The following is a 23,683-nucleotide window of genomic DNA, read 5'->3' as shown; positions in this document are numbered from 1 at the left end:
CTAATGATAATAGCTGCCACAACTCCAAAACTCCAAGCATGATGTCATTGTGCGGTGCATTAAAGTCTCACACACTGTCATTGCTGTGTGTAACAAGATGGCCACAGGACCGTCATGCTCTCACAATTCAGACTGTCTCTGTCTGTCTTGGAAACTACTTCACAGATTACGTTTGAAACGTGGAAGATTTCATGAACAAGAAAAGCTGTTAATGATGTGCACAAATTTTTACAAAAACTGTGCCTGTTGCCACCAAACAAATACAGGTATTTGGTGTCATTTTAGTGATAATAAGATTATCTATCTTAAAATAGTATGGCTGCCTACCTGCCCTTTTGCCTCAAACTTCACACTGCTCAAATCATAGTAAGTGTTGCAGCTATTGACTTAAAACTTGGCAGATTCCATCGTATGAAAACCTGCTTCAGACTTGTGTCTTATATGCAGCAACAATACTTGTTTTTGCCATAATGACCAGCTTAATGAAATGTATCCAGTACCACTAACTGCCTTTCTTCAGAAACTATTTGGCAAATAAACTCATAATCTGCCATATAATCTTCGGTGTATGGTATATTGAGATTTTCAGAAAGCTTCTGATAAAGTTCCTCATCAAAGATGAATTCTCAAATTTCAGGCTGTAGGTATTCAACTGTGTAAGGAAACACTGTACATTTTAATTCTCCACTAGTTCACCCACACTGTTAAAGCAGGCGAGCAGAGGCTTGCTTGCAGTTCATGATTTATGTTGCTGTCACTGCATGTAACACTGTGCTTCTGAACATTAAATGTAGATCTGCCACATTTACCAGATGTAAAAAAGAAAGAAAGACCTTCACCTTACTAGGTGAAAAAAGACAACACAACGTTAAGGCCGTGGAGCCACGCACCTGAAGAAGGCTCCACGGCCGAAACGTTGTGTTTTCTTTCTTCTTTTTTTCAGCATGGAGTAAACCTATTACTTGTTCCTTTGCAGCCTACGTATGCTGACGCAGATACCCACATGAACTAGGTAGTAGATGTATTGCTAATAATTTAGGCTTGTGTACACCAGTCCCAAATTCTCACTTTCTTTTTTTCTAACCAGATGAAGACGTTTAAGTTTTTTATCATTGTTGTTCAACCTAAACTATTCGAACCAGCTAAAATAGACGTCCGGGAATGAACCCTACATTGTACTACATTCCCCAGAATACATTGCGCAGCCTATGACGACACTTCCTCTTTTGACGGTTTGTCCAATCATCCACGCCAGTGAAGTGGCGCGCCAAGGAGAAAGTAACAGCATCACAGGAAGGTAAATAGTTAAAAAAAGACAGTACGGGAGGATTATAACTATTGTCACATTGTAGAGCAATGAACACAAATCACGGTCACAACAGACGAAGTAGCTGAAGACAGGGTTTGTACATTATGCATTAGTAAATGGAACAGCCATGTCTCTTTTTGCAAAGGTAAGTGAGGCTTTTATGAACTTTGGCTGCGCAATGTGGCTAGTGACCAGAGTGGCCTGAAGTCCTTGTTGCAGAACCACGTTTCTTCTCATTGTTAAGTTTTATAAACCGCTGTTCCCAGGTATGGAGCTGTTTTATCTCCTCTGGAGAGGCGTGCCAAGTGAAACGTGGCAGAAACTCGCTCTCTTCCTCTCGGCTGGATATTGCTGAGCTGCGGTAGAGCAAGAGCCACCGGCTGAAAGCGAAAACAGCATTTGTGCATCATATTCGTGACTTTTCTCCGTTTTCCTGCTTATAATGCTACTGCATGTCCGCGGCAATTGCCCCTTATGAAACTTTTAATGAGCTGCTATTAAATTAATAATATTTACCGAATATTCCAGACTGTAATCCTTCGTGTTCTTATACTGTGTATTTAACAAAAAAAAACGTCGTTGAAGGGTATTTAACCACAACAGTTGATCTTTCAATATATCAATCTGCTCAATTAGGGCGCAGGACGTGTGCCAGTCAGCTATAATAAAAAAAACAACAACAGGTCGGTGCTCGAAGGATTGTAAAGCGCTATCATTTTGGCTTGAATTTCGTTAGAGGAAAAGGAGATCCAGAGAAGCTAGACGCGCGGTCTTTCCTGACGATGTCAAGGACGGATTGCAAGCGCTGGGAAGTGAGAGCACACGTCCTCCCTCCTCTGTTGCCAAGTCCTGGGAGCGCCGTGGGGACGGATTCAGGGACTGCCCTGTTGTCGAGGGACAGGTACGTAGCCCAACACTCATCACGAACAAGGCGATGCCTACTCCCAGCCTATAGCTTAAAATCTCACCGTGTATATGGCTTGTCACTTTATCATGAGTAAATGTGCACAAGCAGAGAGAGGCAAGGTGGCCTATCACATAAGATAAGATCACTTTACTGGCCATATACAATGTGTCTTTTCGCATACACCAACTTGCTCTAAAAGGGACACACAGACAGGGAGAGAAGCTTGGGGTCAGAGCGCAGGGTCAGCCATTTATACAGCGCCCCTGGACCAGTTGGGGTGAAGGGCCTTGCTCAGGGGCCCAACGGAGTAGGATTCCTCTGCCGGCTGCGGGATACGAACCGGCAACCTTCCAGTCACAGGCGCAGATCCTTAGCCACAGAGCCACCGCACTGCCCTTAGCATTGCTGTCTTGGTCTTGGATCCAGGCTTCTACTCTAAATGTGCCAGTTGCTGCCATTTTTAAATGTTTTTTATCGCTGAGTAATAGGTTGCCCTATTGCCCCTCTCCCTTTCTGTTTAATTTTCAGAAACTGGGCAGTTCTGAAAAGAAGTTAAGAGCTGTGAGGCAATTGGTTCATTCTTCATTCTTAGCTAAAGGTAAGTGAATTGGCGGAAGCAAAGCCGAATTCTTGAAGGTCAGTTGAAAATAAAATGTCTTTTGGATCTGTTATAGCCCCGAAACCTGCAGAATGCTTGTGGGTATTTTGTGTGCACAGTCAATTTCAGTTACCAGGTGTTTGGGTGAAACTGTGATTTTTGTTTGAGAAACTAATACTTACCGGTATTCCGCCTGATTTTGAATAGTAAATGTTGCTTTTTGTGTCTCAGACTGCAGCTGTTAATATGAATAATTCCTCACACTTATATAGCACTTTTCTGGACACTCCACTCCACTCAAAGAGCTTTACAGGTAATGGGGACTCCCCTCCACCACCACCAGTGTGCAGCCCCACCTGGATGATGTGACGGCAGTCATAGTGCGCAAGAACGCTTACCACACATCAGCTATCAGTGGGGAGGAGAGCAGAGTCATGAAGCCAATTCATAGCACCCCCTGCTGGGCCCACAAACACCTCTTCCAGCAGCAACCTTAGTTTTTCCCAGGAGGTCTCCCATCCAGGTACTGACCAGGCTCACACCTGCTGAGCTTCAGTGGGCTGCCACTTGTGAGATGCAGGGTGGTATAGCAGTTGGGAAATGTAGTCAGACTCCACCGACCTGCCCACTTTGAAAGCAAGGGAACATGAGAAAAGTAGTGAATGAGAGGAGGCCGTTCAGCCCGTCTCTTCGGCACTTTAAGAGCTGAGTGACCGGGGGAAAGAAGCCAGGATATTGGCTTCAGCACCTTGGCAGGTAGCTTGTTTCACACCCCCAGTACTCTCAAACACACAGATCAGAAGCGATGCTGTACTACCGGGATGCTACGGGTGGACTTTACTTTATGCCTCTGGAAGAGACTGCACGAGTCACCTCAGAGTTTGGTATGAATGATGCTGTTACCCATGGGCCACCTTCCAGTTTTCGCCCTCTGCCCTAAGCCCTTCCTTCAAGTCCACACTTCAGTGACACAGAGCAAGTGTGCGAGGATTGGAGGGGGCATCATTATAAAAAGAGTAAAGAAGTGTGGTTTCACAGCTCACGGTCAAAATGCTTTCTGTTGAATTGAATTTCATCTCATCTATGCCTGCACAAAAGTAGTGACACATCGTGTTCATGTTAAGCAAGCTCAAAACGGGCAAAGTAAACTAAGGAAAACTTTTCAGTACCACTCTCTGTTTATTCAAAGCTGTGTACTACTACAAATACATTTAAAAAATGACAGTACAGTGAACATAATGAGCCCATTCACGTTTGTTCAAAGTAAACTATATTAAACTTGGCAATACTTCAAAGCTTTGTACTATTAATGCATGTGCTATTAAATATCCCGTGTACAAAATATATTGCAGGTAAACTAATATTTATCGGTGGAAATGGGGTGACAAAATAAAGGCTTTACGTCAGGACTTTATACCTAGAATACATACAGTATGAATCTAAAGTTGCCTAATGAAATCCTGTCTTAACTAAAATATTATAAGTTTTAAAGGTGTAAAAAAGTTCAGTTTTACTAACGCCTAAAATGAAATGTCACCATTCAGCAAGGAATTGGGGGTAATTCCCTTCAGCGAAGTCCTCTCTGATGCAGACCTCTGTTGAGGCAAGTGAAGAAACAAAGAGCCGGGTGACGTCAGTGGGACGGAGGCTTGACGCACTTATTGCAAGCCAAGGATTTGCAACAAAATACTGACCGTTTCACTTTTTTACTTTGCTAGTTAAGAGTCCCAACACTTATGGTAACCTAAAGTTGGGGGGACTGAACACAACGTATGCTTTGGTTGAAAAATGATTAATTGTGTTCGCAAAATATATCTTGCGCATCTCTGCAGCTCAAGCGCAGCCGGAGGACCCCGTGCATATTGTGTGGAGCTCCAGCGACAGTGAGCTATCCGAGGGGGAGAGCCCGCGGCCCGCGCCCCGAAACCGCTCAGGGGGGGTGCGCGCTGCCGTCGACGCCTATGACAGATACCTGCGCGCGGTCCGCACGGCAGCAGCAGGCCCTCTCGAAGGTTCGTTTCCCCTGTTGCTCTTCCCTGGCTTTTCCTTCCGGAACGGTCCGGGTGAAATCCTGAAAGCTGGAGTCGGGATTTTAACGTAAGTGGTTGAACAAAGGTGTCTTCTTCAGCCTTGTGAGCATCAGGGAAAACAGCGGCTCTTTCGTTATTTGTACTTGCTGTTGAGCTAATTCCATGTTTGGAGTGAACACGGTGTTTTAATTTTTAAATTGTAGCTCACGATTACCTTCTGTCTACTTGGTTGGCACTTTGTGAGGAACTGTAATTCTTCCCTTATTTTAAAGTAGCGTGAAACAGTTCTCTTCTTTGCAGATGAGCTTCATAATATTGACTGGGACACTGAGAGTGACCAGGAGTGTGCCGGTAGAGTGGAAGAAGGAAATGTTGCGGAAATATCAGATGGTGATTCAATTTCTGGGGAGCAGTCTGTCCCTACAGTCCTCAAATGTCAAGATCATCCTTCAGGGGTGAGTAGGGAACTAACTGTAAGTGGTCTGATTCACAAAACTGTTACGTTAATGCTTTTCCAGGTATAGGTTGAAGGATATGTGAACATGAGTTTACCAGGTTTGTACATAATCATGGACTTCTAGTACAATTTTATGAATTGGACATGCTCATTACCAGGTTTGCAGCTTCTTATGGTCTAGGTTCAACTGCTGATTTAAAATCTCTTGTTTTCTTGTTAAATCTGAAAATTCTGTCTAAGCTCTAGTTCTGAAATACTCTTTTTGCCTCTCAAAACAAGGCTTCATTAACGATAGCTTTAATTTTTGGGGATAAGATCATAAGGGTCCATGTGATAAAAACTCTGGATTCTACCTCCGAGTCCTAGCCAGTGGCTCAGGAGTGAAGACAGGTGACCTCTGTGATTGCTGTGCTGTGTGCTCAATAACTCCTGAGCTGGGAACATTCCTTCCTTTTCTGGGTCTTGGTTCAGTTTCAGTACAGAGCAGTACCTGGTACTAAACTAATACCTAATACACTACTGTTGGTAGTGATGTCCTATCAGTACACGTTCATGTAAACTTAATCTAGTCTGACATTATGAAATACTCATAAATATCAAGGGTGGAATATTTATATGCTTAAAAACAGTTTTACGAACATTACTACGAGTTTCGTTTCCATTACATAATGGTGGAGCCTATCTGAAAACCTCATGTTCAAAGCTCCCCATGAAATGTTGCCCATCATGGGAATCGATGGGAATCGAAGGGGCTCTGAGACTTAACTCCTCCAAGGCAGCCCACTCAGGAGCAGATGTGCCACCCGAGTGTTTGAACAGGCGCAGCATGGTGTCACCGAGAGGGCTGTTAACTCTCTGGGCCGAGGCAGGTGGGCGTCCTGGCAGCCGTGACCGAGACCAAGCAGCTCTTCCCAGGAGCCCCTGTTTTTGGGGGGCGGTAGCGCCAGTCCGCTCCGGCTGCCCCGAGCCCTGCAGGTGCCTGTCCTTGCCGGGTCGTGTCACAGTAACAACCTGTTAAACATGAATTCAATCAGGTTGCTGTGCAGTGAGTGGTGAGCAGCTCTCCAACACGGGGCTCCTTAGGAATACAGATAGTCATGCCAGCACTTTCTGACCCTGTCCTCCGTCTTAAAATGTGCGAAGAGCCACGAGTTTAATAATCGGCCGCCCGTTAGAAATCATGACAGGATTGTTCAGATGTGAGCATGTGGAAAGGTGAAGTCAGAGGTGTCTTTCCGGACTTTCTCTTTCTCCCTCTGTGTGAGTTTACGGGGTTTGTAGCTGAGAACTGAGACGTGAAAAACGCACAACCTGCTGTTGCTGGTCTTGTCTGCCGTTCTTGACAGATCTTGAAACCCCTGCTGCTCTAGTGTAGTCTAGATGTATTGTAATCTTCTCTTGATCTGGGTTGGTCGGATGCATTTTTGCAGAGCCTCTTAAGCAGAATTAAAAACATAGATTGCCATGCTATTCAGCATTCTGACTGTCAAATTAGTTTGTTCATCTGTCCTCCACAATCGTGCCTCTTCTTGAAGCGTTCAACACCACATAATCAAATTGCCATCATTGTACCACTAGGTGGGGCCGATGTGCTGTGTTGTAAATATACTGTAGGTGCATTTAGTAGGTATTCCTTTTCTAACTGTATTATCCAAGTCATGGTCATGGGGGATCCGGAGTCTGTGATGGCAAGCAACAGGCACAAGGCAGGATACACCCTTGACGGAGCATCAGTCCATCACAGGGCACACACAGACACACACACACTCGCATCAGGGCCAGTTTTCACAGATAACAGTTAACAGTTAACCAATAAGTCAATGGACTGTGGGAGGAAACCTGCGCGAACACAGGACGAACATAAAACATCCACGAAAATAGCACCTCAGAAAGAACTCGTAAAGTCTAGAATCGAACCCAGAACCGAAGAGCTTTTCAGGCAGTAGCACTAACTATTTCATAGTGTGGTTAGGAAAATCTGGTTTCTTCAGTGACCAGCTTTTTTAAGGCTGATACCCTTAGATTTCGGGGATAGACTTTGCGAAAGAGATTGTCGTGTGCTCTGACTGGAATGAGCTAGCAGTAGAGATGCTGACGGGCTGTTTGTGCTACTTGCGGTAAGTGGTGTCTGGGTGCTCTTCTCCATTGGCTGCCTTTGTTCCCTCCTATGATTGGACTCTTCTTACTGCTGTGTGTGTGAGAGATTGCAGAGATCTGAAGGAGCCTAACACGACTCACCAGGGGTGGCTTTTCTGCATATTTCCTGCAAATGCTTTAACTTGGAACATTGAGAGGGTGTCGTCCATTAAGAACGTAGTGCAAAGCAATAAACCACATATTTTGTTGCTTTAGGCTTAGAGTGACCTTTTCTTTGCTGAATCCCAACATCTCCCAACAACATAAATACAAGCGATCAACCAAAAAATGCCTTTACTGGAGAGCGTAAAGTTCATTCTTTGGGAACCACTTGAGAAGATGGAATGTCGGTACCCCACGTCAACCCCCCTAACATCAGCAGTCCTAAGATCATAATGACTTTAGCATTAGGCAAATTTAAATTTAATGTGAAAAAAGCATGTTCTTTCTTCATTTAATCAAATGACAGTTTAAAAAAAATCCGCTTGATAATCCCCGATACGAGCTCCGTTCCTAATGGCATTTCAAACACGTGTCCTGAGTTCTCTATATAGCCACTAGAGGGAGCACGTAAACCACTAAATGCGTGGTAGCAATAAAAATACTAATAATGGCGTTTAAAATAGTTATGTTAAATGTTTATTACAGAAAAATAAATGAGTGGGATTTTGTATTGGCATGTGTCCCGGACATATTTCACCTATTTTTCCATAAATTGCTCTTTTACATGTTCTGCTTTTTGGGGACCCCTTTTCCTCTGTTGACACGAAATGGCTTTTACTCCCTCAAGAAACTGATTATTTTGTCGATGCCAGTAGCGATATCTTGCGATATATGCACACCCGAAGACTGTAGCACCTTCACGGCCTTAGAGGCTGAGTCCCTCCAGTTAAGGGTAAAGAGGGTTACTTCGCTGTGTGCTGGGCCTGCCGTCTTGCAGAACGGCACTGTGAACCCAGGCGATGGCTTATCGGCTCTCTGTTCCGGCTGGCTGGTGGGTTGCTGTAGAAGCCTCAAGCTTGCTTACCGCTACCCACACCCGTGGGCTACAGCATGTCCAGTCTCGCCTTCCTCATGTTTATAAGGAGACCTCTTTCAGTCTACCACCCACCTTCCGGCCCTCAACAACCCATATCGCACTGTACTTCCAGGTTACACCACAGTGGAGAAATTCAGAGCATCTCCTAAAAAAACCTGGAGCCCATTCTTACTGTATTATAATTGTCAGAGATGTAATGCCTCACCTACATATCTGTATGCCTTCAGAGTATTTATGGGAATTGCCTGGGTTTATTTATTCATATTTGTGAATGCGTCTATGTATAAATATATACATGTTAAAAAAAAAAAGAAAGAATCCGCAAGCTCATTCCCAGTCAGACGTCTTCTGTATGGAGAGATTCCAAAGTGACTTGCAGAGACATTATGATAGCTCTGCAAGTCATTTGTACTACAGGATTAGTGTCTCTGTACCATGAGTGCTTAGTGTTATTGGACAGGTGTTGCATCGGAGAAGAAAGGGAATTTATTTCTGTAAGAACGCGGGGTTCCTCAGGTATCATCATGGTTAAACCTTGAAGACCCCCAGTACTTGAAGAGGTGGGTCTTGGGTCTGTCAAAGGCCTGAGCCATAATGCTCTGGAGAGGGTGATCCCAGTTGCATATTAATGGTGTGCTGTACTTTCTGAGTCCTTAAATAAGTCATAATGATGACTGTTCATACTTTGATCATCTAGTTTTCTCAGGGTCTCCTTGCAATTTCTGTGTTTGCTGATTTTCAAACTTCACGCAAGCTGCAGAAACATTTTCTTCTCACGTTTGTTCCTCATTGTGAAGTTGTGGTTGGCATCTTGGAGTCCCTACAGCACTGCAAACCGCTTATAGAATAGAATCTTTATTGCCACATGACCAAGGCTGGTGGAAATTGTTGTTGGTACAGCTTTGCTACAGACATTTGACGTTTGACAATAACACACAGAATGTAAATACAGGACCAGAATGCACAATATACAATACAGATTATTAAAATACAGGACAACGAGAGGCAGTACACAATACAGAACATAAAATATAAAATCACATCTCTCTTAAAAAGCTGTGTCGGCACTCCAATCAGTTGAAATATCATTTTATTGTTTGAAAAACCTAACAGTACAGGGTGGCTATAAAGTCTTGTGGTCACTTTGGAGCATAAGGTCAAATCTGCATACAAAGAGAACTTCAGGGAACATTGATGAGCTAAAGAGATGTTGATCAGTGAGAGTAGGTTATCATTTTCAGCCTTAAATACAGCTGTATCAGTCCTGTGACTGATTCGGGAATGCACTTCTGTTCTAAACTGGTCTCATTTCATTAGGTCAACCGTGGCTCAGAAGTCACTCCTGAATGCACAGAGCCATTCTGAAGAATCAGTCACCTTACAAAGTGATAAAGGTTTGTTGCATTCACCATTTGTGCAATGTGCAAATATATTCTCTGCTCTAGAGGATTTTTATTTTACCATTTTGTTGTTCTGGGTTGGAAAAGAGCGATTTTTATCTCCTTCTTTCCTTCTATATTTGTATTCATTTAATGTATCATGCTGTTACAGGGTAAAAAAACAGCACATAATTACATTTCATACCCATATACACGTAGATGCCAAAGTTAGTCATATTTTCAATAACAAATTCATGCATTATTAATTAAGTAAGGAAATAAATTATTTAAAATAACTGTTTGAGAAAAAATTACATTCTCTATAAGTGGGTATTGAAGAATCTGTCCGTTGTCTAAGAACACATTTTTCACCAAGGAAACTAGTGCTGTATTGTCTTGGTCGTATCCAGCGTAATCATTATTAATCACTAAGAATGCACAGAATAAAATAATAAAGGAGTGCCATGCATTGTTTGATTAGTGGTGAGTGTTAAGTGAAGAGTGCTGCTGCTGAAATATGTGGGATATAGAAGGTTTCAAGCATTATGAGATTCTGTTACAGGTTATAATATAACATATTTCTGGGTGCTTTTCAACAAACTCAAAGGTCTGACAAAGAAATATGTAGTAAATATCTTGAGTGCCTGTATCATAAGTCATAGTAGGATGTTGTGGTGTTCGTGAAACTGATTTTGTGCTGATACAACTTGGAAATCCTCAGAGAGACTTCAGGCTGAGCACAGCTATGGCATGTTAAGAATTTCACCCTTGCGAGTCATAGCAGATGACTTCACATCCCCGGAGAGCCCTGCTTTGCGCATCAGTTTCGCTACGTATTAAAGAAAATTGGCAACATCCACAGTAAAATGGACCATTGTGGCAACGTACGGGGTAGTAATTATAATCGGGAAATGACTCCCATTTTCATGCATTTGAGAACATACGAGGTTAATATTGGTAATGAAGCTAAAAAAAAAAACTGTGCTGTGAATTTCCCAAAAAGGCATGCATTATATTTGAAAGAATAACTAGAGACAGAAATGGAAAGTTACTCCAGTAGGTTGCATAATAAAATCCAGAATTAGACAATAAAGACGCATTAGTTATACGACTAGTCTCATTCCACTTCTCCTTTGATCTGCTGGATTATGCCTAACTACTTGAACAGGGTTCCCGTGCAGCCCTACCCTTCAATAGTAGATACAAATCTCCTTTTTAAATAAATAAAAGCCCTTGGGGCTTTTGTGGCCAGGTAGTGTCTTTTCTCACATTTAGCATGACTGGTGTGTCTTAATTACCATCTTTACCGTGCCTGCACTGAATACAGGGTAAAACAAGTTTGTGCAGGATAGTTTGTGTTGTGAATAGCAGGCTTATGATTCAGAAAGGCAAGCTTCATGATGTCATAGCCTTAATCTCCTTCCTTACAATAACTCTGGTGGTGGTGTTTGTGCAAGGCAGGGCAGGAGCACTGTAGGAATGCTAGTACAGTAATAACTAGTTCTCAGGTCGGTAATGACCATCTGTATTGGTAATCCAGAGACTGATCTGTGGGGATATCTCCAGTTAGCGGATTAAATACAGTCTGAGAAGTGCACCACAGATTGCTCTGCTGATGGTATATTTTCAAATTTTAATGGGGGGGTTTGAGGACAGAACAATGAGCTGACAGACTTTTGTCTTTCTTTAGGTTCAGTTTTGAAGTTGTTGGCTTGGTTGGGCTTTTCGTGATCCAGCAGTGACTGGTTCTCAGACATGACTTCATCAGCCAGTGGTTGCTTCTCATATGATCTCTACAAACTGGCACAGCGGCGGCGGAAACATAGCGTCTCTGCGTTTTGCAGCGCTCCAAAGTGGAAAGGCGAAAGAGATGGAGTTGCAGTACTCTACGTTAAAAAGGGGGGATTTGGGCACTGGAATTTCCTCCACTCTGTTTTGCGTCTGTCTCGGTTATACAGTACGATGGGGATCCTTAATTGACTTATTATCCAAAGTCCCTTTCAATTGTTCAGGAAATGCCGTGCCCCATATCCAGAATCTCACAGAAATGTGTGAGGATTAAGTCACTAAATGCTATGACCTGGCTGAAGGAATAGAGTGGGTTGTAGACCAAAAGCAAAAGCAGGGAAGTGATTCCTCTGCACAGTTTCTTTCAAGCAGTGAGTTATTGGAGAGACTAGAGTCTTCTGGTTTCAGTTCTACCCCCGCACTCTGTTAAATAGTTGGGGGGAATCATTTAATTAACAGCATAGCTGTAATGCATCCAACCCGACTCCGAGTAGTTTTATAGGTGGCTGTCTTTTAATGAAGTGAATGTTTATAGGATGCAAGTGTTGAAGACCTTAAGAAAAACGCTAAGTGTGATATGTATAGAATAAAAACAAAAACAGTTTAGTCACTAGACCCTTTGGGAATTGAATACAGTTGTCCTATGTTCCAGCGTTTCCAGTGCATATTGCATATATTCATATACATATTTGCCTATAGTGCATATTCCCCCTCATTGAAATGAAAGCTTCAAAGGAAGGAATGAAAATTCCATTTTTAGTAGAGTGCCAGTGACTGGAGTAGGGACTCAGTATCAGTGCCAAGCCATGTCCTTTCCTCACACACTGCAGGGTGCTTCATCTGAGACGTATCCTGGCCTTATGACACCTGAAATACCATCGTGGAGCACAAAACCGCATAACAGGCCATTGCCACTAGAAAGTTTTCTTTCATTGTATATGTTAATTGTTATATAGCATTCCTGCGTGGAAGGATTCTTAACCTTGTTGAAATGATGATGATTTCAAACCCAGTTGGCTGAGAAAATCATTCCTTACTTCATAGTTCGAGCGACACAGCCGTGATGTAGGCAAGCTGAAAGTCTATAGGTTTGGGAAACCAATTTGTACAGTTCGGAAGTGCAGTTAGAAAAAACAGGAAATGGAGAAATAAAAAAATCTCATAAAAAGTACTTGAATGCTTGACTCTGGATGATATGTTTTTGTACATCTTGAATACTGCAAGCTCTAATAAGCTAATGGGTTCACCAGGTTCAAACAGGCTGTATAAATTGGAACCAGACACTGGAGGCTCATCTGGTAGAGGGTGCTATGTTCTGTTTTTAAAGCCTCTGTTGTCCTGTGTTCATTAATACCCTTTTAAGTTTTTGACTTCAGACTTGTGGTCTTTTCTTTAATGGTACCATTTGCTGAACTGTTTGCTCACAAAAACTGAAATAGATAAAATCTTAAAGGCTGCATTCCTTCAGACCAGCATCATCCAGGAAAAACGAGTTTCTCTGGCTAAAGCCTTGTGCTTTCAGACTGTGCCAGCTTCTTACTGGAAACACAGAGTGCGACATGTAGCACGTACTGTAGTTCATTGATGTATCTTTTATTTAATAAAAAAAACCCAAGCACCCTTTATGTGGTGTGTATGTATTTTGTTTACCCAGAGAATCTCATGTCCTGAATGGTCATGAATGGACTGCATTGTTGGTAAAATGAACACCTAGTCATTTATAGTGAAGTATGTGTTTTCTTCACAGTTGTTTAAGAAAACGTGTGGGAGCAAACTCTAGGTGCCCAGGTTTTGCAACAAACCTGGACTACAAGATAGGATCTAGGACTGCAGAACAGTAACCTTGGCACCTTTCTGTGAAACCGAGTGCTTTATCAGACACTGCAGAACAAACTGTGCTAACCCGATCTTGGTAGCTAAGATTGATCGTTTTCGAGTGCTTCTTAAAGTCATACTACTACTCTTTCTAAAGCAAACACACATTTGAAAAGAGAATCATTAAATTGTTGCGAAGGATGTTTTTCACAAGCACATGCATCAATGTGCTTCACATTCTCAAGTTTTTCTTTTTATAGCTTTTAGAGAGTGACAGTCTTGCTTGTGTGAAGGCAAACTGTATCTTTGTACAGCAGCCGTAACACCCCATCCAGTGCCCTAGTTGTTCGTACAAGGAATTCATGTGGAATTTCTTTCGAATCCCTTCAGTCCCTGAAATTCCTGAGTCAACTTTTTGATAGTTCTCTTTATCAGCCCTCTTTATCCTCCTGTGTCTGCAGCAGTCTTTATAGAGAAGTGGCCCACTGCTGAGCACTTGAGTTTATTTTACAACTGAGGTCAGCCACAAAGAATTGACTTGGCGTTAGTGTGTCTAATATGTGGCTAGAGTTTTCAGTGTTTGGTTAGGAGTTATTTATTTAAAAACCCTTGGTAAATAAGTGGCAGAAATGCATGCCTAAGCAGGTTACAGTATGATGCATTAGTTTTTCTTCTAAGCAGAGGGAAGGTTACTGTCTTGATAGGTTGTGTTTTCATAGTGTAATAACAATAAGGGAATAAAGCAGCCAGCCAGTAAAAAGCATAAAATCTGGATAAGAAGAATACTTTAGGAGGAGTATCTCCATAATTTAACTGAGTGTCTGAAGTACTGTATGTGTAACTGTGATGTACTGTACCAGGATCATCCCTGGATAACCTTTAGGCAAAGGAAAGTTAGTGTATTTGTTGAAAAAATGTTGCATCAGTGTATTAGTCAAGTCTTTCTTATAGGGAGCTATTCTTACCCCTCATTCTAGAAATTTGCTAACATATGGCTTGGAAGTGCTAAAAAGTCTGGCAAGCAACCCAGTGAGTCAGAGCTTGCAAAGTTAAGATACTTTAGTGTCCCCGGAGCTTGCACTATTTTGTGACCCCCCCTGGGTTGTAAGATAGTATTTGTTATTCGGTCTTGGCAGGTTTCCTCTACAGAACTGCCTACTGTATGTGCAAGGAGCCTGCATGCTTTCAACTTTTTCATCGGCTGGAACGGGCATAGAAGTAAATCGGATTATATGGCTTTTCACTTGAAATATGTTACTATTACAGGTAGCTGAGTTAATAAAGGACAGACGAAAGAACGTGAAAATTCTGCTGGTTAAAGTGGTAATAGGCGAATGATGTGTGTTAGGTCATATTTGTCTTTTTAAAGAAACCAGTGCTGAATGTACATTTGGCATCGCTGTGTTTGAAGAGTCAGGCTCAGGGTTGGAAATATGCCAGACACAGGGAAAGTTGATTGTGACAACAGTGACATCACAGGCATACATTTTAAATTTATGTCGCTGGATTGCAGCTACAGTTAGGCATGCTGTAAATGTAGCCGAGCAATGTTTGGGGAATCTGTCAGTGCTGAACTTTGAAGGTTTCCGCCACCAGAAACATAAAAAATGTGTACGTAGCCAGGTAAGAGCTTAAGAAAGCTTACAAATGGGAGGATCATACTTAGCATGTCAGGCATGTTTGGTTGGTAGATGTTAACTGATTTGAGGTCCTCCTCAACATTGTTCCAGACTCCCACAACCTTTTGTGCAAGGAAGTGCCTCTTGTTCAACCTATTCTGTCTGCTTTCCCACACTGTAGTTTCCACTAGTGTTCAGAGGGCCACTGGGATGACTTTGTGGATCGGTAGCCTTTGACGGTTCTGGTTTCTTTGAACCCAGTTGCCTCCTGGCCTTACCACGCAGGAAAAATCACTGCAAAGCACACAGCAATAGATTTCCTGTGCAGAAATTCTTCTGTTTTGAAGGCTGAAGGGTGAGTTCAGTGATGGAGCCTGAGTTATTTGGGAGCAGAGAAGCAGGGCCAAGTTTTCTATGTGACGGACACCTGGCTTTGCTCAAATCTCACTGCCAAGAACAGTTCGTAATTCAGCAAGAACCTAATCTGTTCAGGGCTTTAGAATTTATTTCATTCTTGGTTGATGGAAAAAAAGCTGCTTAACTTTCTGTTCTTGGTTTCGGAGGACAAAAGAATGTTTTAACATTTGACATAAGAATTTATTTTATATTGTTTACAATCTACATTGCGTGCAATGTTGTGATTGTATTCGATCAATAGCCATTAATGAGCATTAATGTAGTGTTAAAACATTTGGAACAGTTCAGTAACAGTTACAGTGCCCTCCTCCCCTCCAGATTAACTCATACCCCTATAAAGTCGTAACAAAAAATGTAACAAAGAGATACGGAATGGGTAATGTGTCTTGCTTAAATCTAAATGTTCTACTTTATTCACAATTGCTTTGCACAGGGCAAGGTCCTATGTGCCTTAAATTTTTGAATTCCAGGAAGGATCATACTGTATATAAACACACCTATATAATAAATCCAAGAACAACAAGTCTTCAATAATGTTCTGCTCTATGTTAAGGCAATGGAGGTCCCTGAAACTATATAGAGGCCTCCAAGGCATTTCAGTATTGGCATGTATCATCATGGCTCAGATCAGAGCTCTCCATTGACCATAGGTAAGTGGTCTTTGACCTCCAGAAATGGGGAGGTAGCTTTAAAAAAAGCTGAATGTCCTGCTTTCCACTGTAGTGCCCGTTATTAAGAATGTGGACCTATTGGTATAGAGGCAGGTATAGAGGGCTTGATCTTGCCCACCGTGGGTTGTGAGTCAAGTGGTCCAGGAGGTCACAGTTAGAGATGGCTGCTGTTAAAATGACCTGGAACCTACGGCATGCTAAGAGCGCAGAACTCTCATCTGATACTGCTTGCATGAAGTCGGCGTTCGTGGCCGGGTTGCATGGAAGAAGCCTCTTCCGAGGGCGAACCACACAAAGAGGCCACTCAGATCTGAGTAATTGAAATCGGATGAATTGAGCATCGAGCTTCTTGGACGTGCTCATTTGAGAAAACACCCATGCCCACTGTGAAAAACAACAGAGGCATTTCATGTATTGGATTGTTTTTCATGGGTCTAGGCGCTCTTGTTAAGATAGGGGGCATCATAAATGCCAATAGCTACCTTTTTGGCCAAACAACTAGTTCTCCTCTGCCAAATAGCTCAAGCTTGGTTGAAAAAAGGCATTCTAGCTTTATGGTAAATCCAAAGCATGCATCTATAAAAAAAATGATTAACTGCACACAAGACAAATGGTCTTATGTCAATTTCCATACATTAGTCCAGTCAAATCTTTGTCGTTTGAACTCTAAAGGCAGTTCACAAACGGAAACCGAAGGGACGAGAGGACCTAGTGCAGTTCTTTCTGGAGTAATGGAATTGCCAGAACATCAGAGCGCTCTACGGGAGGCGTTTTTTTCAGTGTAATCCAGGCCAGTGGAGGATTTAAAAAAAATTACCACAGGGATGTGAATAAATGTTACCCCTGTGTTTTCTGGACTTAATTATTTATGACGAATATGACTTTGCTCTGTACAATACTGTTTCGATTACTGTATGATGTTTTTTGAAGTGTTTTTTTCATCGGGTATGAAAATAAACCTGGAGTTCACTGTACGACAATCAGCAGTGCAGAGGATGCACCAAATAAGACGCACATACAAGGTGTCTCCCCCATGGTGCCTTCAATCCAATTGGTTTTGCAGGACGTTTTATAGTCTGAGCACAGCTGGGGTCACCTCTGTTATTACCATGAATGGGTGTTTACAAGTGACCGTTGCACATGCATTAGAACTGCACAAAATGCTTCCTCATGTGGCACAATGCTTATTTCTGGTAAGGTTATTCTTGAGTGTCACATACCCAGGTCGGCTTCTAGAGTGGGCCAGTCCAGAGAAACCAGGACACTGCCTGGATGTTTCCTGTCCACCCCAGGCACCAGGTGTTGGTTTTGAATTCATGGATTTTAGTTTAGAGCGTTTACAGGTTTACCAGAGCTCACAATATACTGTGTGGTGAACCGAGTGCTACTGTAGAAGATTGCAGTTGGGCTTCTGTGCAGCACAGAGCTGATTTTTGAAAGTTGGTCTTTCTTGTATTGGCAGATCCTGGCACTGTTTTAAAGGTGTTTGAAGGGGGGAGAACATACAGTAGCAAAAAATGCCTTTTGTTTCCAGAGGCAGGCTGACATGCAACACACCTGTCACCTATCATAGGAGAGAAACTGAAGAATTAAGTACGGGATTTGCTGTTTAAGAAAAGTGAGAATATTATTTCCAAGCATCTTCTCTGGTAAATGCCTCTGTCCATAACAGCCTACAATTTAACACTCTCTGGATTAAGTGGCCGTGATACTCGACAGGTCTCCAGTTTATTTTGGTCCATTTTAGTTATGATGTTAGCCCACTGCAAGAGAGTGAAAGAGCTGAGTTTCTTACATGAGCAGAGTTAAGCTGAAACACCAGTGTGAGCCGTGGCATGAAGTGGAAACAAATGTATCCAGTCTTTTTAGTTAATGTCTTGTTGGAAAACAGATTTGAAATGAGAAATTGCCAACACTGCAGTTTTTTTAATTCAGAATTGACTTTTTTTTTAATACACCACCCCAAATTTGGAACTGCCAGTTCTTAATTTAACAACATGGGGGGTGGGTGGGTGAGGAGAGGGCGTGTACTCTTTCTGCTTCCAGTTTGTAGGCTGTAAGCTATAATGTGTTAAAAGTTGCATTTTTCTGTACAGATTTGTATAAAGCCAGACATATTAGTTACACAGTGACAGACAATTTCCCATCAAGATTTTTTCATTTTGAAATTCAATGATTATTATTGGCAGAGGTGTAAAATAGTATCTATGTACACTTGGTCAATTTGACAAAACAAAACGGCAAATTCTAGATAAAACCTGATTAAGCTTTGCTTCTGCTAGTGCTGATTTGACAGACTTGCGGCAGAATGTCTGTTCCCAATTTATGGTTATATTGTTTATGTTGGCGCATGTCCTTTCTGTACAGTGGGAAAAACATGGATGTTTCTGCTTCAGTTGAATTCATTCACTAAAGTGCTATTTACATGTATGCATGCGTTTTTCTGCTGACACCGCTGGAAATGTATCAAAAAGTTGTGCAGTGCTGCCTCCATACGTCACCTTGCCTAAACTTGGCATACTTTGGACTTTGGACAAAAAAAAAACCCTTACAAAATGCTGTTTTACTTTTGGAGCACAAAAAATACACACACCTGATTTAACAGCCCTGGTTCCTCAATTTAACTGAGATACTTAACTGCATTCTGTACTTCCACGTGCACGCCTTGTTTTGTATTAATGTCATTAATATCAAGAGTGGCAGCTGGGCCACAGTGGCCATATTTTCATGTGTAGTTCAAGTGGGTAGCTGCATCAGGAAGCGTAGGCTGCAAAGGAACGAGTAAAGATTTATCCCATGCTGAAAAGAGAAGACAAGAAAAAACGTTGTGTTTCTTTTCTTCTCTTTTCAGCATGGAATAGATCTTTACTCGTTCCATGGTTTCATGTGTCCTGTCTGACTTGAAACTTGCAGGCAGATGTCCACACATCTCTGTGTTCAATCACCACTCCTTTCCCTGGTCAGAAGACTGTCTTGCCTACTATTCTGGGCAGAACAGTGTCTTCATGTACTGTCCCTGCACATCGGTGAGGTAAGGGTGGGCAACGCCTTATCTTGTGTGTCTCCCCTTTACCGGCTACATGATCCACCTTTCCTAAGGCGATTAAGCAGGTGCTGTGAAAAGAGATTCTTACTGCAGTTCCTGGCAAAAAATTACACCACATCCAAAGGCATGGCCTTCCTCCACTTCTCAAAAAGCTAGTACACAAAGGTTTGGGGGGATGTAAGGCCATTCCCAGAGTCTGCCCCCAGAGACAGACATGCGCTGAGGTTCAGACACAGCAATGCTGGGGCGGCTGAACGGTGCATGGATGTGTGGTGGGGCTGGTTTCTAACCCGAGGTCGCAGCAGACACGAGGAAGAGGGCAAACCTGCGACAGGTAACATAGACAGGAGTGTTCGTGCCGCTTCAGGAAAAGGCGTCCCCGTGGAAGGTCTTGAAAGTTCACGTGGTGAACCTTGCCCTGAATGGGGGGCGACATCTGGATCACCGCTGGCCGATGGAACTCGGGATGAGGGAGAGGCAGGCAGAAATGACGAGACAACCCGAGGAACAGGTTTTTAATGACTAGTTGGTCGAAAACGTACAGGTAACAAGAGCCAGCAGCACCATCATGAGCATAGTTCTTTGTTGCCTTTTGATGGGCTCAGTTTTCAGACATTGTTTAAAAGGCGACCCCTTAAGTGTTCCCAAGCCAGCATAATTACGCTTCTGCTTCTTACAACAACTGAAACAAAAAGTTTACATTGTGCCCACACAGAATCAGGTTTTATTTTTTTGGTGTATGTAGGTATGTTTTTCTGTTACGTTAAACACTGTGAATTATGTTTACTTGTTCTTCAGGTGTTTTGGAAGAAGTAATGATGAAAGTTCAGTGCATAATGCTTTTGTTAGGGTGTCTGGTGTTTTCATGCTGCCCTCGAACACTAGGGATATTGCCAATAAAAACTAAGACCTCTGGTTACGTGATACGATTGTTTATACACTTATGTACACCCATGTATTCCTGCAAATGTGTCCCATACATTTCCAAAAGATTAACTTTATAATAAGGCATACAGAAAGTGACAAAATTGTCTTAAGTATACCATTTATGGTGGTGTTTTAATTCTCATTTGTGTCGTGGTGTGAATCTAGGCTTGACGTGTAATACTGGTTATTTTCCTGTAGAGCGGTGAAATGATTGCATTATTAATGATGTCCTGTAAGAACGAATTTGTCACAGAATCATGTGACACGTTTGGGCTGGAATGCGGTATCGTCTGTTTCCAGCTCTGATGTCACAAATCCTGTACATGCCTGCTCTGTGGCTGATGTGCAGCATTGTACTCACTGTGGGGGAGAGACGATCATTGAAAAAACTCGCGTATCGGTGTTCATATTGATTTGCGGTTGTCTCTTAATTAAAATTACTCATTAGAAGAACGGAGTCGGTGTCTTATCGGCTGCACGCCACCCTCCTGACTCAGTGTTAGGTTTGGAGGTAAAAAAAAACCCAATCCCTTTATCAATCCAGTCTTGTAGTGTTTTGCGAGTCCAAACTATTTCAGGTTTTCTTAAGCATCTTTATTCTGCCTCTGCATGTTTTTGCTGCATTACAGTTTTGCAATGTGTACATGTTTAATTTGCTGGTGTATACCACCTCTGTTACACTGTATGTAACTTTAGACGTTCTGTTCTGGAATGGAGTGTTTTCTTCTGCACAACATTTCCAGGAAGTGTGTCAGTATAGGTGAGAGCATGGATGTGCAGATTGTGGAGAAAAGTAGACAGTTGTAGATATACATTTCTAATACAGGTACCCCTCCTCTATTAAGTGTGAAGCCTCTTGCATTGAAGTATGCAAATTAGAATATTATTAATCTATTAGGTTTGTAATGATGCAAAGTTAAAAAGTACTCTACTATTCACTGGTAATGTACGCTATGGTAAAAGGCATTGGTTTTTAAGAGCACTCTTTAAAATACACTTTCCCAAATTGCGAAGTCAATTTCGAATTGTTTTGTTGGTTCCCAAGGCACTGTAGAAACTGTGGTTCATTTTTGACTCCATACTCCATCTGAATTCTGTACTCAATATCAAATTACATTGTGGTATTTCAGAATTACGTACAGTTCATTGGATAGAAGCTGAAATGGTATTTACGTGATAGTGATATTTCAAAGACTTCTTATCAGAATAAAATATTATTTTAACTAATATCTGTTTTGCACTATTCCACAATGAAACATCTAGGGTGGCTTATTTTTGTGGATGGGGTCATCATTGCGTGGCTAGTCATGTTTTCCCCATATGAAATATATTTAACTTTGAAGATAAGTAAAAGCTAAGATGAAGAAATGTAGAGAACAAGTGCAGCCTGAATATGAAGCTGGTACTTTCCCCTACTGTAACTGTTGCTTATCGCAAACAACAATTTATTGAGCTGGTGTAACATGGTATCACAGGCAGGATAAATTAAATAAATCCTGGACATATAGAATCTGTACATGAATTAAATGAAGTACCCCTGGAGTGTATCATATAACTTTTGCACGATGAGTTGTGGGTAAGTTAAAATGGTGTTAGAAAAGGTAAAGGTTTTTTTTCCAGCACTATTACTGCAAAATAATAGTAAAAGAAGAAGTAAAGCAAGTAAAGAATACCATCATCATATCAGTGTAGATATTGATGATTATGATCAAGGGAGAAAGCTCTACCTAGACTAAGGTATGGTAAGTAATGGAGCACTAGAGGGACATAATCGCTCAGAATATTGATATAGCTAATAGACAAATTCTCGATTTGACATTTGATGAAAACATGAGGAAGTAATAAATACTTCCGAAATGGCAGAAGTACTGCAAAAAGCCTCAGACACTTTAGTCAGACTCATGACTGTGCAGACACCTGAAAAATTAAATTTAAAAGAGATTAATACAGCAACAATCACTTGACAAAAGGACAGTAGGACAAGAGGGGTGATAACTTGGAGAAGACACTTCTGAGAAGGGTTTAGATGTAGACTCATCAGTGTCCTCATCCAGGCATTGCTGAGTAGAAACAAGAAAGCCTATAATAAGATAATAGGTGAAAATGTCATTTTTAAATCAAAGGGGGGTTATATTAAAGCTATTCCTTTTTAAAATGCTGTGTACCGTATCAGGTGCCATGTTGCAAAAAAGGATATTGCAGCTCTGGAATCAACTGAAAGAATGACAGCAAGGTGGGTTCCTGGTCTTGAAGGAGGGACATTCACAGGCAGGTTAGCGTAAACCCTTTAGTCTCAAGCGGAGAGGACTACTCGTGGAATTCATGCAGGCGTAAAGCATTGACGAAAGTCCACTGCGCAGGACACTTTCAGGACCAATAGTGAAACGACATCTCCGTGCTCAGATCCACAACTAGGAAGGTCTGCATTCAGAATTGGGAACGGGAGCCTCATCTTTACATGAAGGGGTGTGGTGGAACTGTTGCACCTGCTCAGCTGTGCTGTTGAAACTGGTTTTTTTGTCCCTTCAAGAAACAGCTGGATGGGATCATCGTTTGCTTAAGATTCAAAATCATCAAATGAGCCATGGGAGTTCAGTGGCCGTCTCTAATTTCTAATAGTTAATGTGTTCCCGATATCCGTCTGAACATTGTATTGGTGGTAAGCCAAGGCTATAAATAGTTGATTTTCTTTATTTTTTTAACAATAGCTTTCCTTGTGTCATTAGATTGTGTTATCGGCTTAATTAGATTAAGCAGATAAGTGCTGAGTAATACTGTTCCGAGTTCAGGAAGTAAATAATTAAACTTATTTGTTCATTACTTCACAAAGGTTCCTTAAATGGGCGGAAATGAGTCACGCAGTTTTATGAACCAGGACTTCCTGGCTGTAGCGGCCGGCAGGTAGATTCTGGGAAAGGGCAGGTGGGAGACGGTAGACTCTACCTGCTGGGCTTACTGTAATAGTAAGAGATTTGCAAGACAAATGTGTACACTTTACGTAATCGCTAGAATCGTCCCGAGCCCCGTCTTCTGTCGTAGCTTGACTTTACTACTGTTTGTTCAATAAAAAAAAACGGGCTATTGAAAAGATTTAACAGGCAAAGGATAGATGCTAACAATTCACCCAGCGCAGAGCAAGCACATTTTTGAGTCGCAGCCAGGAACATAGTGTTCTCTGCTGCTAGCTCGAATGTGACGTTGTCCCTTGGCGAGCCGCCCGGCGAGGTCGAGTTCATTCAAACAGGAGAGAGCGTAGGCAGGCTGGGTGAGGAATGTTGATCTTGTCTTCACATGACGAGAAGGCGGCGGTCTGGATTTTTCCATGGGAACCGATTTCCTTGTTCTGACAGGTGGAGCCTCACGATGATGCTGCACATTTGCTGGGCTTTGAAACGTGCCCGAGTTGGACATCGAGTCAGGGGGGTGGAATCACAATTAAAACCCTCCTTGTGTTTTAATTTTTATTTACGGTGGTGGAAGGATAGCATGACTTGTTTACAACATGTGTTGAAGCTGGTTACCGTGATTTTGTTTATGCTTGTACA

General features: G+C 42.0%; 1 protein-coding gene across 3 annotated transcripts in view; it reads left to right on the top strand.

Moving 5' to 3' along the window:
* Positions 1 to 1,296: 1,296 nt before the first annotated feature.
* spidr (scaffold protein involved in DNA repair) overlaps positions 1,297 to 23,683 on the top strand; it is a 117,267-nt gene continuing 94,880 nt past the window's right edge. For all 3 annotated transcript variants that reach the window (XM_088918178.1, XM_088918179.1, XM_088918177.1), the window contains exons 1-5: positions 1,297 to 1,454; positions 2,046 to 2,210; positions 2,745 to 2,814; positions 4,647 to 4,826; positions 5,145 to 5,299. In XM_088918178.1, coding sequence (XP_088774304.1) covers positions 1,437 to 1,454; positions 2,046 to 2,210; positions 2,745 to 2,814; positions 4,647 to 4,826; positions 5,145 to 5,299 — 588 coding nt within the window. In that variant the 5' untranslated portion in view covers positions 1,297 to 1,436. The remainder of the gene's footprint in view (positions 1,455 to 2,045; positions 2,211 to 2,744; positions 2,815 to 4,646; positions 4,827 to 5,144; positions 5,300 to 23,683) is intronic.

This window comes from Atractosteus spatula, chromosome 6 (genome assembly GCF_055471065.1).
Source record: "Atractosteus spatula isolate fAtrSpa1 chromosome 6, fAtrSpa1.hap1, whole genome shotgun sequence".
Lineage (NCBI taxonomy): Eukaryota > Metazoa > Chordata > Actinopteri > Semionotiformes > Lepisosteidae > Atractosteus > Atractosteus spatula.
Note: the sequence above shows the minus strand (reverse complement) of the source record. Positions and strands in the feature narration are given on the sequence as shown.